Source organism: Cynoglossus semilaevis, chromosome 18 (assembly GCF_000523025.1).
Source record: "Cynoglossus semilaevis isolate Cse_v1.0 chromosome 18, Cse_v1.0, whole genome shotgun sequence".
Taxonomy (NCBI): domain Eukaryota; kingdom Metazoa; phylum Chordata; class Actinopteri; order Pleuronectiformes; family Cynoglossidae; genus Cynoglossus; species Cynoglossus semilaevis.
This window is the reverse complement of record NC_024324.1, coordinates 12,777,921-12,790,201: the sequence shown is the minus strand read 5'-3', so window position 1 is coordinate 12,790,201 and position 12,281 is coordinate 12,777,921. Positions and strand designations below refer to the sequence as shown.

General features: G+C 40.2%; 1 protein-coding gene and 2 long non-coding RNA genes across 6 annotated transcripts in view; 1 reads left to right on the top strand and 2 right to left on the bottom strand.

The window, feature by feature from the left end:
- The window catches only part of LOC103394590 (uncharacterized), a 315,109-nt gene that overhangs the window by 157,012 nt on the left and 145,816 nt on the right, over positions 1-12,281 (bottom strand). The gene's annotated exons all lie outside the window — the stretch shown is intronic.
- The window catches only part of celf3a (cugbp, Elav-like family member 3a), a 34,003-nt gene continuing 22,392 nt past the window's right edge, over positions 671-12,281 (bottom strand). The window contains exons 5-14 of one of the 2 annotated variants that reach the window (XM_017041019.2): positions 11,683-11,808; positions 9,754-9,833; positions 8,371-8,514; positions 6,627-6,771; positions 5,830-5,979; positions 5,557-5,616; positions 4,659-4,763; positions 4,165-4,308; positions 3,919-4,051; positions 671-1,535 (exon numbers count right to left, since the gene is read on the bottom strand). In XM_017041019.2, coding sequence (XP_016896508.1) covers positions 3,924-4,051; positions 4,165-4,308; positions 4,659-4,763; positions 5,557-5,616; positions 5,830-5,979; positions 6,627-6,771; positions 8,371-8,514; positions 9,754-9,833; positions 11,683-11,808 — 1,082 coding nt within the window. In that variant the 3' untranslated portion in view covers positions 671-1,535; positions 3,919-3,923. Of the gene's footprint in view, positions 1,536-3,918; positions 4,052-4,164; positions 4,309-4,658; positions 4,764-5,556; positions 5,617-5,829; positions 5,980-6,626; positions 6,772-8,370; positions 8,515-9,753; positions 9,834-11,682; positions 11,812-12,281 lie in introns of both variants that reach the window. The other variant, XM_025065305.1, reaches the window with a different exon arrangement.
- LOC112488544 (uncharacterized) lies at positions 5,902-8,465 on the top strand. The gene is made up of 3 exons (XR_003052729.1): positions 5,902-5,989; positions 6,575-6,732; positions 8,339-8,465. It is a non-coding gene; the product is annotated as an uncharacterized LOC112488544 (long non-coding RNA).

Here is a 12,281-nt window from a genome sequence, read left to right as displayed (position 1 = left end):
CAAACATTACCCTTTGGCCATCTATAGTCATCCAGGGCATATTTACATATGCACAGCCCTTAGGTACAATTCCCCTCAATATCCAGTAAAAGCTATTTGGACTAACTGTTTGTCCTTTTCCCCCCACTACATTTCTCTTAAGTACAACCCCCTCTTCCTCCCTGCTTTGTGACATTATCCACCCTCCAAACTCTCAGGCATGCCGAGGAGGTTCCAGGCATGTTTGAACACATCATACAAAACCCAAACGGCTGGTAGACACAGACTCACTGCTCCAGGCATCTGTGATTACACACACTTTGTCGTTTTCTTCATATCTGAGCTGTAGTGATGCTGACAGGTTATCCGTAAACAATGATTTTTTCACAGTTTTGTATTATCTTTTCCCAGAACTGTGGTTAAAGTTGTACTGTATAAGAATAAAAACAACATTTGTGTCCAAACGTGTAGTCACATTGGTCAATTTCAGGATTGGCATGCATTTGTACGCATTTCTGTCAATGCCTCTTCAGTCCTATAGGGAGCAGCAGAACCACTTAGTCAAACACTATTTACTACTCATCCAGTCATTGAAATAAATGGACACAGTTCCCACATTGATTTTTTTCTAAAGTGTGATTTATTTTCTTTTAAAGACATATGTTTTAAAACAGCGATTGTAGATAATAAATAAAGAAACATTATGCTTGTTTGTTTGTTTTTTTAACTTCCATAGGTACATTTATGTAATTAAAAACTCTATAAGTGTCTTCATTGTCCTGTAGACTGAATTAATTCTTTTTTTTTTAAACCCCCATCTTAAATAAAAAAAAAGAAAATTTTCACAACTTCTCCCCATCGTTGGATTGATTACTGAATAAATTAAACGTAAAAAATCAAGATAGAAAAATTCTCAGCCCTTCCTTCCGCTTTGTTGACTTGAAAAGTAGTGGCAGCAGAGAACCTTGACTTGAGACAGTTGAAGTCCTTGTACCTCCATTTTTAAACCAAGGTATGTACAGCGAGAGGACATCTATTTCTCTTCCACTTTAATAACCCCGGGTTTTTTCCCCTCTCTTTTAAATTACGTATAAATAATAAAACTAACTCTACATAACAATATTACCAATGTTAATCATACAGAATAGTATTTTCTTTTGCCTCTGACTGCAGACTGGCCTTCTGTTGACACCATAGACCACAAATCACACTATACATTAGAACCCTGTTCAGTAGAATAACATCAGTGATATGCTTTTTCTTAACATGTAAGATCTCGTTGCCGACAATAGAGTATGTACATAGTAATATAAATGAATCCAGCTGTGGAATGATACAGTAGGAACCCTGGAGCACTTCTGATACTGTGGGTTCTGGATTTTGTAGGTTGTAGCTGATAATATTGTTAATATTATTACTGCTGTTGTGTTGTTTTCTGAAAGCGCATACACATGACACTGCTTTTTGTGTTGCTCCTGTGCTATACGGTTGGTCAAACAACCAACAAAGGCTGGGACATCCCAAGTGGTTTCCTTGATTGAACTCTTAGGTTTTTCCTGTAGATGAGGGGAAAATGGGAGAAGAGAATGAACACAGACAGTTTTAAACCATGTGGGTCATGTTAATGATAAACACCAACATTTAAAAACAACATCAACACTTGGTAAATGGACTGGTGTCTGCCATACACACTGCACTAATGTCTCAGGAGGAACCTCAGTGATTAACTGGTGTCCATGCAACTCAAATAATTAGCCAGTCATACTGCTGCAAAGGTTTTAGAAAATACTTACACATACTAAATACTGTACAGGCAAATAAAAATCCAGAACATGCATGGTAGGAATTCTGGTAGAGAGGTTAACCCATCAGATTTTAGAAAAAATCTAGAACATGGAAACATTTGAAACTACTGCTTTAAAAGGTTTTCCCCATAATTCACTTTGGTGGCAAACTGGGGATCTGCAGGTACCAGGAAAAAAGAAAAACATCTAAAGGATTAAATAATATTGGCGATAAATATTCAAAAATAATATTTAATTAATGTAGATGTGAATAATTGTTTCTTGTAGGGTAAGAATAACAAATTAATCTATGATGTGTGTTTAACCGGTTTCTTTTTGCCATGAATTTGGATACTTCTGTGAATGGAATCATCTTTTAGACTTATTTATACATATATAAAAATACTACAGTATTTACTTATCAACCTTTTCCAACATAAAAATCAATTTGCTTTCTACTTTATTAGTGTTTAAAAACCTGCAGATACCCTTTGCAAAATACTGATTCTGAATACCTGGTGATTTTGTTATGCAGTGGACACTTTGGTTGTGTAACATGAATATTTGTGGTATTTAGTGATAAAATGTTGTTGATGATCCAGAATTCCCACAGAGGAGTGCAGTTCCTCAGTCAGCAGCACGTGTTACAGGAACCAGACAGCTTTAACCTTATAGATTTAAATTGGTATAAAACAGATACACACTCATGTACACTCACTAATTTAACTTTTATCTCTTGAGGCCACTCTTTGGGGCCAATATGATAATATGCTAAAAAAGGTTTAATCTAATGTTTAGCAGAAACTTAGCTCTTTAGCTACATCTTTAAAAACCTTTTCAGTATTTCTGTGATAGCATTAAGATGGCTTGGAGTAGCTCTTTTATTGTGTGGCTTCCCAGACAATTAACCTTTAATTGTTTTGCATCGTTAAGCACAAACCTTACAGTGGCATCACAACCATTCAATGAAAAGGATTGCATGGGGAACTTTATATATTTTAACCTTTATCTTGACACACACACAATAACACCACCATATCTACTCAGTATCAAACAAATGCGCAAGTACAATATAAACACACAAGTCTTGTTCTTGTGTCTCTCACACACACACACACACACTCACACACGATTACTTCACAGCATAAATATTGTTTTTCACCAAATACTGGGCCACAATATCAGTCTCACAAAACCACACAAAGTTCAGGCACAATGTCACTTGGATTTGAATCACAACCAAACAAAAACCCTGCATCACCGAAACTAGCACACCATCCAACTAAACAGAGGGAATGTGTAAGAATGATAATCATGACAGACAATAAAAAAAATTAAAAATCCAAAATCAACAAAAAGGAAAAAAAACTGAAACGTCTGTAATTGATTTAAAAAAAAATTCTAATTTTGTCCTCGGTACTTGAAGGTGCTTTCAATAGAATGTAAAAACAGCATGTCATGATAATCAGTTGCTTACAGATGCTGAGGTAAAGTGACACTTGTTGATCAGTGTTTCAAAGGATTAAAAAAACCAGGACAAAATAATGAGAGGAAACTCACAACGCACCAAACACAGTTAATGGTCGCCACAGTAACCCGCCATGCAGGTGAGCATGGTGAATCAAGGCAACGGCCCAAAAAAGAAAAACCGCTAACGGCAACCACCATCACAGCCAATATCGCCACAGCAACCAACACAGGCCAATTCACTTACGACGCGCTGAGTAGGAAGAAGAAGGGGAGAGGTTTTTGCTGGTTGCTAGGCAACCGTAGCCATAGTGACCACGTCTCCGCGATATTACGTGTGGACGGCACGGTCTTCGGAGTGACGTGTTGACGTTTGTTTTGTTTTGTTTTCAGGCAAAATGGGCAAATGGCACAGAACAAAAACAACAAAATGGAAAGTAAAACAAAAAATTAATGACGAACAGCAGGTGGCACACAACCCTGTGATAGAACGCTGGTTAGACACAACATCAGAACCCCGTAAAACTTCTCCCTTAAACTGTAATTTCAGATAATTTGTTGAAATAGCAAGTTATGATGGGGGAAAAACTCACAGGTATTTTAAGTACTGCAGTAAAGTAAACATTACTCTGACCCATTACTTCCAGTCTGTATGCTAAGACATAGCATATCCAGTAAATTAACTGACCTCATTCAGTAAGGCCTGTTAGCATCCTTGGGCCTTTTCAGCTGCACCTTCAGTCTCTTCATGCCGATCTGGAAGCCATTCATGGCTTGGATGGCAGTCTGGGCACTGGACGGGTTGTCGAAGCTTACAAAACCTAAGACGGAGGTGAAATGAAATACGTTAAGACAAGCAAACTGCAGCAACACTCGAAGAGAACGTTGGTAAAAGCTAGAAGGTTCCAGTGGCCTTGGTCTCACTGTGACTCACCGAAGCATTTGCTCTGGTTTGTGGCACGGTCAACAAACACTTTTGCCGAGATGACATTTCCAAAGGGCAGGAACATCTGCAGGATCTCAGAGTCAGTGAACTCCTGTGGCAGGTGGTAGATGAAGATGTTACAGCCCTCAGGGCCTGGACATGAGAGAGGAGATAAAAACAAGGTAGAGGTCAAATCAAGGTCAGGAGACGAGTGACGTCAGAAAAGATTCAGATTACACATCAGATTTTAGCATAACTTTAAATGGTATGATGGAAACTTCTTTGACAGAGAAAATTGACTTTGTGATATTTTGAACAATGTTTAAAATAATAATAAAATGTAATTGCAAAGACTGAACATTTGGACACTTCTTTCACCTAATCTCGTCACTTTGAACTGTTGTCATTAAATCTAGGTAAAACAAAAAAAAAAGTTTTTTCAGCCTTTCTTTTCACTTTTATCTTACAATTGTTCGAAGGCTAACGAGTGAGGGTTACTTTACCTTCCCGTTGCTGCAGCTGCTGCGGCTGCTGCGGCTGCTGAGCCACCAGCGTGGGCTGGTGGGGGAAAGGCTGTCCCACCAGGCTGTAGGCGGCAGGATAGGCGGCTGTCAGAGAAGATGAGGAGGAGAAAGAAGAGGAGGAGGAAGAGGAGCAGAGCAGGGATCAGTGGTGAGACAGGCTGCGTGCTGCAAACAATCCCTTTACATTTCCAGCAACATCTAACGAAACACGTTTTCCCTCCTACGGAGCTGCTAAAGCTGGCAGATGGTTTCCATATAGTCCGTGTTGTTGGCTCGTTTTAAAGAGACTGAGGTTATTTGCATTTTATAATAAATGTGCATGTTATGGACTTTGGATGCTAATTTCTACAGAAGAAAGCAGCGCTGTGTGTTTGTGGAGGGCAAAGGTTTATTGTAGGTCCTTTTTACTGTGGTGCAAACATCAGTTTTTACATTCTGGTTCGACACCAGGTCTTATATTTAAATAAAAGAAACAAGAATTTGTGAATTCATTTACTTAATTTTTTTAACCACATATTTTTTTTCACAGCTGACATTTATTTTATTTACACATTTTTGCACTGACGTTTGAGACATGTTCAACAGCACAGTGCTCAAAAGTTTTCGTTCCAGGAACCATTTTCAAAATTTGAAAGCAGGGGAACAGACCCCCGGGCAGTACTCCCCCTAAGCCTCTAGGAGTCGCTGACCCCCTGTTGAATCTGCCCGTGTAAATTATACACTTCCATGATGTACAAACTGAGACTATACTAAAAAATGAGTGAGATGAATGGGACGCAGCTCCAATTTTGAACTATCGCATTATGGCATTAAAAAAGAAACATTTTATTTTGAAAAACAAATGTAACACAACCACCGTGGAGGCCGTGCGTCTCACCTGTGTAGTGCTGCATGCCCGTGTAGGCCTGTTGTAGCGGATCCAGGACAGGACTCTGAGCTGTGATACAGTAAGTGTATAGTTAAATAATCACCAAATGCTGCGTCACACATTTTAACAACGTCAAACGTCGAATGCTCCTCAAAATTTTAATTCCTCTGCGTCACTTCCTGTTAATAACGCATTATAAACGGCATACATTTGAAACGGAAGAAGACTGTTTCTGTTTCCTGTTCAGCTTTAAACGGTTCCGTCAGGATGTGACGGCTGTACCTTGGTAAGCATGAACTCCGTTGGTGTAGAGAGTCTCAGTTGCTGATTGGCCGTTGGGCGGAGCTGGCACTGAGGGGTAGCTGTTCACTGCGATGGGTGGAGGCAGAGCAGGAACAGGTGTGGCGGCGATGGAGGGTGGAGTGCTGGTACCTGCAAATAGGTCAGGTCCGATTATTTGTACTAAAATAACTAAATAAACGATGACAGGTAGACTTGTAGTACATGATGTCTATGGAGTCCTAACTGTAATACTTTAATGTGTACTGGGTTTAAACGGGATTTAAACGCTCAGATTTAAGGAATGATTTGTTAAAGAACACCTTTCAAAAATATATGTTAACATTTATTTTCATATCCATAATATTACCAAAATGTGTTTTTATTTTGTAAAAAATATTGTTACATTTTTTTCCAAACATAAGTACATTTCTACTTATATAAAATTATATAAATTCTTAGCATTTAATTAAAAAAATAATTCTAAATAAAAAAATAAAAACAGGATTTATTTGTGTTTCGGTTCCACAACTTTTCCCTGAATCATGTAATTTTAAATTTCCAAATAATTTCATTGAAACTTTCTTGAATTAGGCTTTTTTAAAATTTTTCTGTTTGTCAGAAATAAAATCTTACATATTGGGCATCATGAAGGCCTGTATGAAAACACTGTATGATATGTGTGTGTGTGTGTGTTATTTTGTCCTCTCCGTCTGCCTCTCCTTGTGTAACTGTCCTCATATTTCAGGCACAAATCTAATCAAGGCCGACCAGAGCCAGACATGTCTGCCTCTCATTACCTGAGGAGGGGGTGATGGATGCTATCGGCGTGGCAATGATGCTGCTGGGGTTGAGGGCGGCGAGCTGCTGCATCTGAACCGCCGCCACCGTGGCAACAGGAGAGAGGTAGGCCGACTGTGCCACCAGGGCCTGCTGCTGCATCAACTGGCGGACAGACAGACAGAGAGAGGGAGGAAGAGGAGGTGATTAGAGGAGGTGCCAGGGCAGCAGGGCAGAAACCTCCTCTATTTGGACAAGGACTTTGCTTCACACTGTAAAGTGTGGTTCGGGGGACATTGTAGTTATTTAACTTCCTGGCCAAGTCTTCATGTTCTTTCCAGTGATTGGCTGACGTTTATTTATTTTTAGCCTTTGTGCTAAATTTCAACCAGCAAACATCCTAGTCAAGAGCCCAAACCCCTTACCTCTAGGCCTATACCCAACTTTCTAATTCACTCTTAAATAAACAAAATGTTTTTTTAAAAACATTTCCTAAATTTAAGGTTACTTATATATTTTACATGTACTTTTTAAAACTTTGTCTGGATAAATTAAAGGACGATTTCGAGTATTCCTACAGCCTGGAGCCCAGTGCAGCCTTTTCATCCCACTGGAGACAAATGTTTAAAAACAAAACACTGCTTAAAAGGCTGTACGGCAAACATTCAGTGTGTAATTTCTGCAGCTTACAAGTGCAGACAGATATTTCACTAACATTTCATTCTGAATTAACTCAGTAAATCCAAAATGTTTTATAGGACTGCAGTGGCTCCAGACTGAACGTCAGTCAGAAACCACTGTCCATTTAAAGGCCACGTCTCTTTATGCAGCTCCAAAACACAGATCAGCCGTCCTCCTTGACCTTCTCTGTTTGTGCGTCTGTGCTTCAGAGTGTTTATAATAATTCAAGGTAATAATCTGTTTTCAGATCATGGAGCATGTTCTCTGTCTCAAAAGTCAGTAAAAAAAAAAGAAAAATAAATCCAAATCACTGATTAGATTACTTTGATCTGCGCCACAATTTAATGTAAAGCAACATTTACATTTCAGTGAAGGTTTGAATGCACACGCGCGCAGCTGAGTGAGAACACTGTCAAACCTCCTTAAGCGCCACAATTTTAACAATGGCCAATGAGCCAAGTCTGAAACCATTTGCACTAAATGGTCAATTAGCAAAGACGAGAGCGCTAACGTCATCTGCTGTGACATTAAAACCTATTCTGCTTACATTACGCTCAGTGACGTTTGCTTTTCAAATATCATTCACATGAATTTTTAAATTTTGTTTAATCTTAATTGGTTTTATGGCTGCATTATGAACATGCTGCCACTGAATGAAGTACCAGGAACAAAGTGATAGTACCAGGGCTTGAGAGCTATGACTAACAGGAAGTACTGTGGTGACTAAGTGTGAGCCTGGACTATTTTCTAAGGAACAATAGACTGTGATTGATTGAAGTACTGGTCCATGGTCGTCGTCTGAGCTGCAGCCCACACACCTCAGTGAGGTGGTGGACTAGACCTCTGTGAACTATTACATTGATAACATGATGGTACATTTTAGACCCACCAGGGAACCAATGTACAGAGTATTCACACCACTTTCACCACAGTGAAAAAGCAGGCAGTTAGTAAAAACCTATTTATTTTCCTCAAAGTGTCTCCTCTTACTCTTACAGTGCTGCCGACACTCAGCCTCCCTGCTCCTCACAAACCTATTTTTCTCCCACAGAGTGAGTCTGTGTGTGTGTTTGTAATGCTCACAGCCTGTGTGTAGGCATTGTATGCTCCGAGGTGCAGGGTCATGGGACTGATGACGCCCAGCTGAGAGGCCACCTGCTGCATCCGTCTGAGTCCCCGCTCCTTCTCCGTATCTGCAAACTTAACCACCAGGCTGGACGAGGCGCCCTGCGGAGGGAACGTGGAACATCATAACTCCGTCTGATCAGGGAAAAATATCACCACTGAGTGAGGAAGAGACAGGTAATGATGCACAGCATGTCCCGGTGCCACGCAGGTCAGAGAAGCTGATCACGTCTCTGACTCAGGACCAGCCGCGCCTGTTGTTGTTTTTTAACTATTCATACTGTGTCTCCTCCTGTGTGGACCTGATTCTCACTGTTGGCTTTTACTACGAGACAACAAACCTGGCTATTTGAAGAAGACTGACAGGAACAGGAGAATTAATTATTCAGTTCACGCTGACGTCTTTGCTCACTCCTGTGCTTTTATGTTTCACCCAGCAATAGAAAACTTACCACAATTTTAAATCTAAACAAGTTGACAACCTGGATATCTTTGGACATGTTTTTGTTTTGTTTTGTTTTTTAAATCCGCCGTCCTTTGTTAATTAAAGTCACATTCCAGATGACACTGTGTCGTGGATCATTACCTGATGATGCATGTTAGTAAAGGGAAAGCAGCACCAAATCATTACAGAGCTGACCCAGTACTTCACCGAAAACTATAAACCGAGTTTTGGGCAGTGACCCTCACTACAGTCCAGGTGCATTTTTTTGGATCGTGCATCGTGTGTTTGTCTCATTCAGTGTCCCCTCCCCTCTAGATTATTTTTGTTGTTCTAACAGCAGCTACTTTAAGATGTTGTTCTGCAGATTTCAACTATTTCTGCTCAGTTTTTGGTGACTGCCTGTGAACCACGGAGAGGAAATCAGTCACACTTCAGGGGAAAAAAAAAAGCTCTTTAGGAAACACTTTGATAAACCAAAGTGACTAATTGAGGACTGGGAATCTACGTTACTCTGGTCATGTGTTTCATTCTGTTAATAAGGAAACATCTTCGGACACAAAGAACTAAAAATAAATCAAATAGAGAAAAGAAGATTCATGGACAGAAATATCTCATTAAAAACAGTTTGTGATTTAACAACAGGCGTTTTTATGACTTACACAACTGTACAGTGTGTGTGTGTCTGAGCGAGTGTGTGTGTGTGTGTCAGTGTGTGCACATGTTCCCTCTGCGTGCAAAGGAGTAGGACACAAATGAGAAGTGGTGACTATTAGCTGAGTCACCATGTCGAGTGTCTAAATGACTGGAGTTGGAGCTCCTGTGTGTGTCTCTTTTTGAATTTATGTGCACCCAGATGTGTGTGTGTGTGTGTGTGTGTGTGTGTGTGTGGGACTCACAGGTAAAGTACGACTCCCATGCAGAGAGTTGATGGCAGCCTGGGCCTCTGCGTTGCTCTGGAACTTTACAAATGCACACCCTAGATAAAATGACACATCATTAAAATGTTGGCCTCACACTGACACCCACACACACACACACACACACACACACACAGACAGACACAAACGCACGTCACAAAGCAATGACTTTGCTTTAAAAATACATTAGGAGCCTCCTTACATCCAACGCTTCATCAGTTATGAAGGCATCATTAAACGTGGTCCACAAAACATTTATTGCTTCATCAATCACAGGCCGTGAACCTCCAAACGCATCATTAGCTGTGACCCATAAACCCTACTGCTCCATTAGTCATGCCTCACACAACAAACTAGCAACTGTGTTTGAACTGTCGTCGCGGTTGGTGACGGCAGCCGTTTGCGTTCACGTGGCATTAGCATGTTGGCCAACAATACTGATGTTTAAACAAGGGTTAGGGTCACATTTACAGTCAGCAGCAGCTCAGCTGTCAACGGACCGAGAAAAACTACAGGAAGAACGAGAAACACAACAAAGGCCTAGTTATTTATCAACTGGATAAAAAACGAGTTTCACAATCGACTGCTTCAGGCTCATTGAATCCTAATTGATTAGTTCATCTGTGAGACCTTCTCCTCAGTGGCTCTGTAAATGTTTACACTGTAAAATCAAACTCAATGTTTCAACCTCAGCTAGAAGCCAACAGATCTGGCTTCATTTTCTTTGTGTCAAAGCAACTCTCCATGCTCTCTGGAGTAATCACGATTAATCGTGATTAATTACAATCACAATTCATCATGACAAATCTTAATTATATTATATTATACTCAAGACCAATAATTCCTTTAACAAAAAGTGTTTTTCCAACAAACTGGTGGAATATATTAAAGTTGAAAATAAAAACGCCAGATTCGGTGCCAGGTTACAGTGTGTGGGAAAGAGCCTCTCTGGAAAGGTCACCTGTCCATCAATGTGCTACATTTAGAAACAAACAAGTCCCGCCCACAGTTTATAGTCTCTAATTAATATTATCTCTGTGCCTCTGAGCCCAGAGAGGAACATAAACACCTGGAGAAAATCCATAGATCGTCGCCACAGAGACGCACTTCCTCCTGAGCTGGGATTCAAACCAGTGACTGAGAGCCATGAACATATAAGTACATATATATATGATATCATGATAATATTTCAAATGTGTGTTGATAACTGTGATATATATCAAAGATGCCTTTTAAAAAATATTCAGTTTGACATGTTTAGAATTCAAGACTTTAACATTTTATTTATTTTATAACAAAATAAAGCCACCACTATATGACACTAATGTATTATTATAAAAGGCTCGTCATTAACGTATGCACTTGAATTTCAAAAGGCTCGTCATTAACGTATGCACTTCAGTAAATGAATTTCTACAGTTTACAATCTCATGAACCAGTCACACAAATGCCAGTCTCCAGAGTCAGAATAAAACTGTAGGAACCGTGTCCTGCTGTATAAGTTTTAAATAAGCTGACGCTTTAACTTTTTATGGCTTTTATCCTTTTCATACAAGGTTTAAAACCACAAAGTCCTGGCTCTGAAGGCCGGCATTAAACATTATGGCACGATAACAAGGAGAATAGTTGGAGTTAGAACCTTATAAATTGGTACTTTTTTATCATAAAAGAGACTGATTTCTCCCCGTGAGCCCATACGTCATGGTTGGTCATAAGGTGAGATGTGAGAAATGTACAGAACATCTGTAGGCATGGTGAAATGGCTGTTGTGTTTGATTTGAACAGTTCAGTATCTATGGGTCTCCTTTAAAGCGCAACATAAAAAAGTGAGTTATTATTATTGATTTTCCTTGTATGACATTTATGGAGGAGCTTGGTTTACTCTGTGTCTTGCACTCGTGACATTACCTTTGCTGGTACCGTCAGGGCCGCGCAGCACCGTACACTCCTCTATGCTGCCAAAAGGCTCGAACATCTTTCTGACGTCGGTGTCCGTCTGCTGTTTTCCCAGCATGCCCACAAACAGCTTCCTGTCTTCTAAGGGGAAGGAGATCCGCAGGATGGGAGGGAAGAGAGGAGGGAATGACATTGAAGAAGGGGTAAAAAGGGAGTGGGTGATTTATGAGTGAGGTGGTACAGGCAGTGAAGAGCAGGGAGAAGTGCCATGTCACCATTACAGTAACACTAACATGCAGCCATGAATAATAAAGTAGCAACAGTGTGTGACAAGCGGATCCAGGGCAGGGGAGATGTCAGGATGTCATACTTCACAGCGCCACCAGAGTGCAGTAACACGAGCAGTACGGAAAAAAACAGACAGCATCTGGTGGTGACTCAAATGTTTGTCACCCTGTGTGTTGTCAGAGGAGCTGCTGCTCCTTCTGTCCACGGCTGAAGAGGAACACAGCAGCGTTTTTGGTTTTTTTAACGCGTTACATTTCTGCAGACACCGACAACACACACAGGGGTTTGCACAGTCTGAACAAAATCAGATCTCCAACTGTAAA